The 2500-nt window shown below is 48.4% G+C and overlaps 1 protein-coding gene across 1 annotated transcript in view; it reads right to left on the reverse strand.

Moving 5' to 3' along the window:
• Positions 1-2500, reverse strand: part of svild (supervillin d) — a 16938-nt gene that overhangs the window by 12888 nt on the left and 1550 nt on the right. Inside the window, exon 2 of the mRNA XM_031561724.2 lies at positions 49-196. Coding sequence (XP_031417584.1) covers positions 49-169 — 121 coding nt within the window. The 5' untranslated portion in view covers positions 170-196. The remainder of the gene's footprint in view (positions 1-48; positions 197-2500) is intronic.

Consider the following 2500-nt stretch of genomic DNA (forward strand, 5'->3'; position numbering starts at 1 on the left):
ACACACACACAAACACACACACACACACACACACACACACACCCCTACCTTTCTTGGCCATGCGGCCAGCCACAGAGAACTGTACGGAGTCGTTGGCGGCACCCTTTCCCCTGCTCTTCCACTGTTCCTCCTTCTCCTGCAGGATCTTCATCCGGTCAGCCAGGGACATCTTTTGCTCCAAATCCACAGAGGACTTCTGCGGGAGGAGAGAGAGGGAGGGAGGGACAGAGAGAGAGAAAGAGAGAGGGAGAGAGGGGGTGGAGGGGGACAGAGAGAAAGAGAGAGAGGGAGAGGGGGGGTGGAGAAGGAAGGAGGGAGAGATTGCACAGTCAGATATTGTAAGTGTGAATATGCTGTGTGTGTGTGTGTGTGTGTGTGTGTGTGTGTGTGTGTGTGTGTACACAGATGAACTTCATCTACAGTCACCTGAAGGGAGAGATGACAAGAGATGGGAGGTGTTGAGTGCAAGAGGGAGGAACCGCTATGCTACAAAGATCTGCTTTTCTGAGACCGAGAGGGGATTTGTCTGTAAATTGAACTCTCATCCAAAAACAGATTTCTTTCAGTGAGCACGGAGTATATGTTGGACCAGCTTCTTAACGGCATGTAACAGCCACGCTGCTTCTATTACACAAAATAAGCAGAACGCAACAGTATATCACTGTGTTCAATGGTCCAGAGAGAGAGAGAGAGAGAGAGAGAAAGAGAGAGTGAGGGAGAGGGAGAGAGAGGGAGAGGGAGAGGGAGAGAGTGAGGGAGGGAGGGAGACAGAGAGAGAGAGAGAAAGAGAGATAGAGGGAGAGGGAGAGAGTGAGGGAGAGACAGAGAGAGAGAGAGAAAGAGAGATAGAGGGAGAGAGAGAGCAGGTAGCAGAAGCTATGAGCACATCCACAGGTGCTTGAACATCACCAGGGCCAACTTTCCTCTTTCTGAACTGACATGACAGACCGTGTCAAAGGAAAAAAGAAACAGTGAAACCCAGCGTACTCTCTAAAGAGGAGGCTGGGAAAGACACAGAGGGCGAAATCTGTTGAAAAAGCAAAAACACAGTCTCACAGGCAGGAATAGAGGGGAAACAATGTTTACGAGGTAATCCCAACCGCCATGGAAATAAATAATCGTGACATTTCAGGGGGTGGGGGGTTTTGGAGGGAGACTTTTAAGCAATGCTAAAGATATGTAGCTCTGCTGAATGATCAATTTATTAGACGTCTTGCCACCAACAACTCTGCCATTAAAAATAATTGCAGTCACAAAGCGTGGCTCCAACTGGGAGCAGAGACATAATTAATAGCGCAACAACCCTACAAGGCGCATTGCGATGTAGCTCGCTGTGTCTTGGCACTACGCAGACCAGCCACAGCTCCGTTGGCCAAATAACAAACGAGGCATCCGTCTTCTCTTCTGCTTGTGCCGTGACTTCCTTTTCCATTGTAAATCTTACGGGGCGCTGACGTACCGTTGCGAAATGTCCTTCCAAGGAATTTTACCGTCTCCAGGATGGCCTGATCCAAGAGGGAAAACAGGCCGGACGTTTATTCAAGTTCCCCCTGCCGTTCGGTGACTTTCTCTGGAGAGAATTTTAATTAAGAGCATGAAAGGGGGGGGGCTGAAAGGTGAAAGGTGAACCTCGAACCGGAGACTTCTATTTTTCAGGAGGGCGTGCAGCTTTCACGCAGTGTTGAAAGCCACCACCTGGTGCACCAAAGCGAGTCGCCAGATGAAATCCACATCCTCCGCTACGGTTTATTTTCAAATTCAGATGAACTATGACATTTGTATGGCTTCGGCACACATACTAACAGACGTTTAAAAGGTACACACAATAATAAAAACGTCTGGGGGGAAAGACTTGTGGGAGCTCGCGAGAGGAACAGGAGCACGTTCGCCATTTTAAAACCCTATCCAAACCCCAACCGCGGGACAAACGACATCAAATATATAAAGGATGACTCAATTTAGCCTTCACTATGAGAGGGGGGAAAAAATCTACAGAATATAGGATGATAAATGACAAGGTCGTCACCACATGCCGACCATGGTTGTATAATGAGTCAAAAACTTCATAAATGAGTCCCCACTGTAATAAAATCATATCAGGTCATTTATTATCATGATAGAGTGGTCAATGTTTGAGCTAGGCTGGGAGCCTGCAGGAAAGCACAGGAAGAGAGATTGAGTTACGATGCTGAGCTTTTTGTGTGTGTGTGTGTGTGTGTGTGAGTGAGGGAGTATGTGTGTGAGTGTGTGTGTGTTTTAAAATCGGCCCCCAAGGCCCCTGCAGACTTAGCACGTCCCCTCAACATCTGGAGCGCACTGCAATCGCAGGTGTCCCCTGACAGGGCGCACCAAAATAAAAAACCACAGCCTCATAAATTCCGATGGTTGATGGTGGCCGTGTGTGTGTGTGTGTGTGTGTGTGTGTGTGTGTGTGTGTGAAAGCGATAAATAATGAAAGCCTTCGGTCCCTCAGGTGGTGACGCACACACACATGCACACA

Source organism: Clupea harengus, chromosome 23, assembly GCF_900700415.2.
Source record: "Clupea harengus chromosome 23, Ch_v2.0.2, whole genome shotgun sequence".
NCBI lineage: Eukaryota > Metazoa > Chordata > Actinopteri > Clupeiformes > Clupeidae > Clupea > Clupea harengus.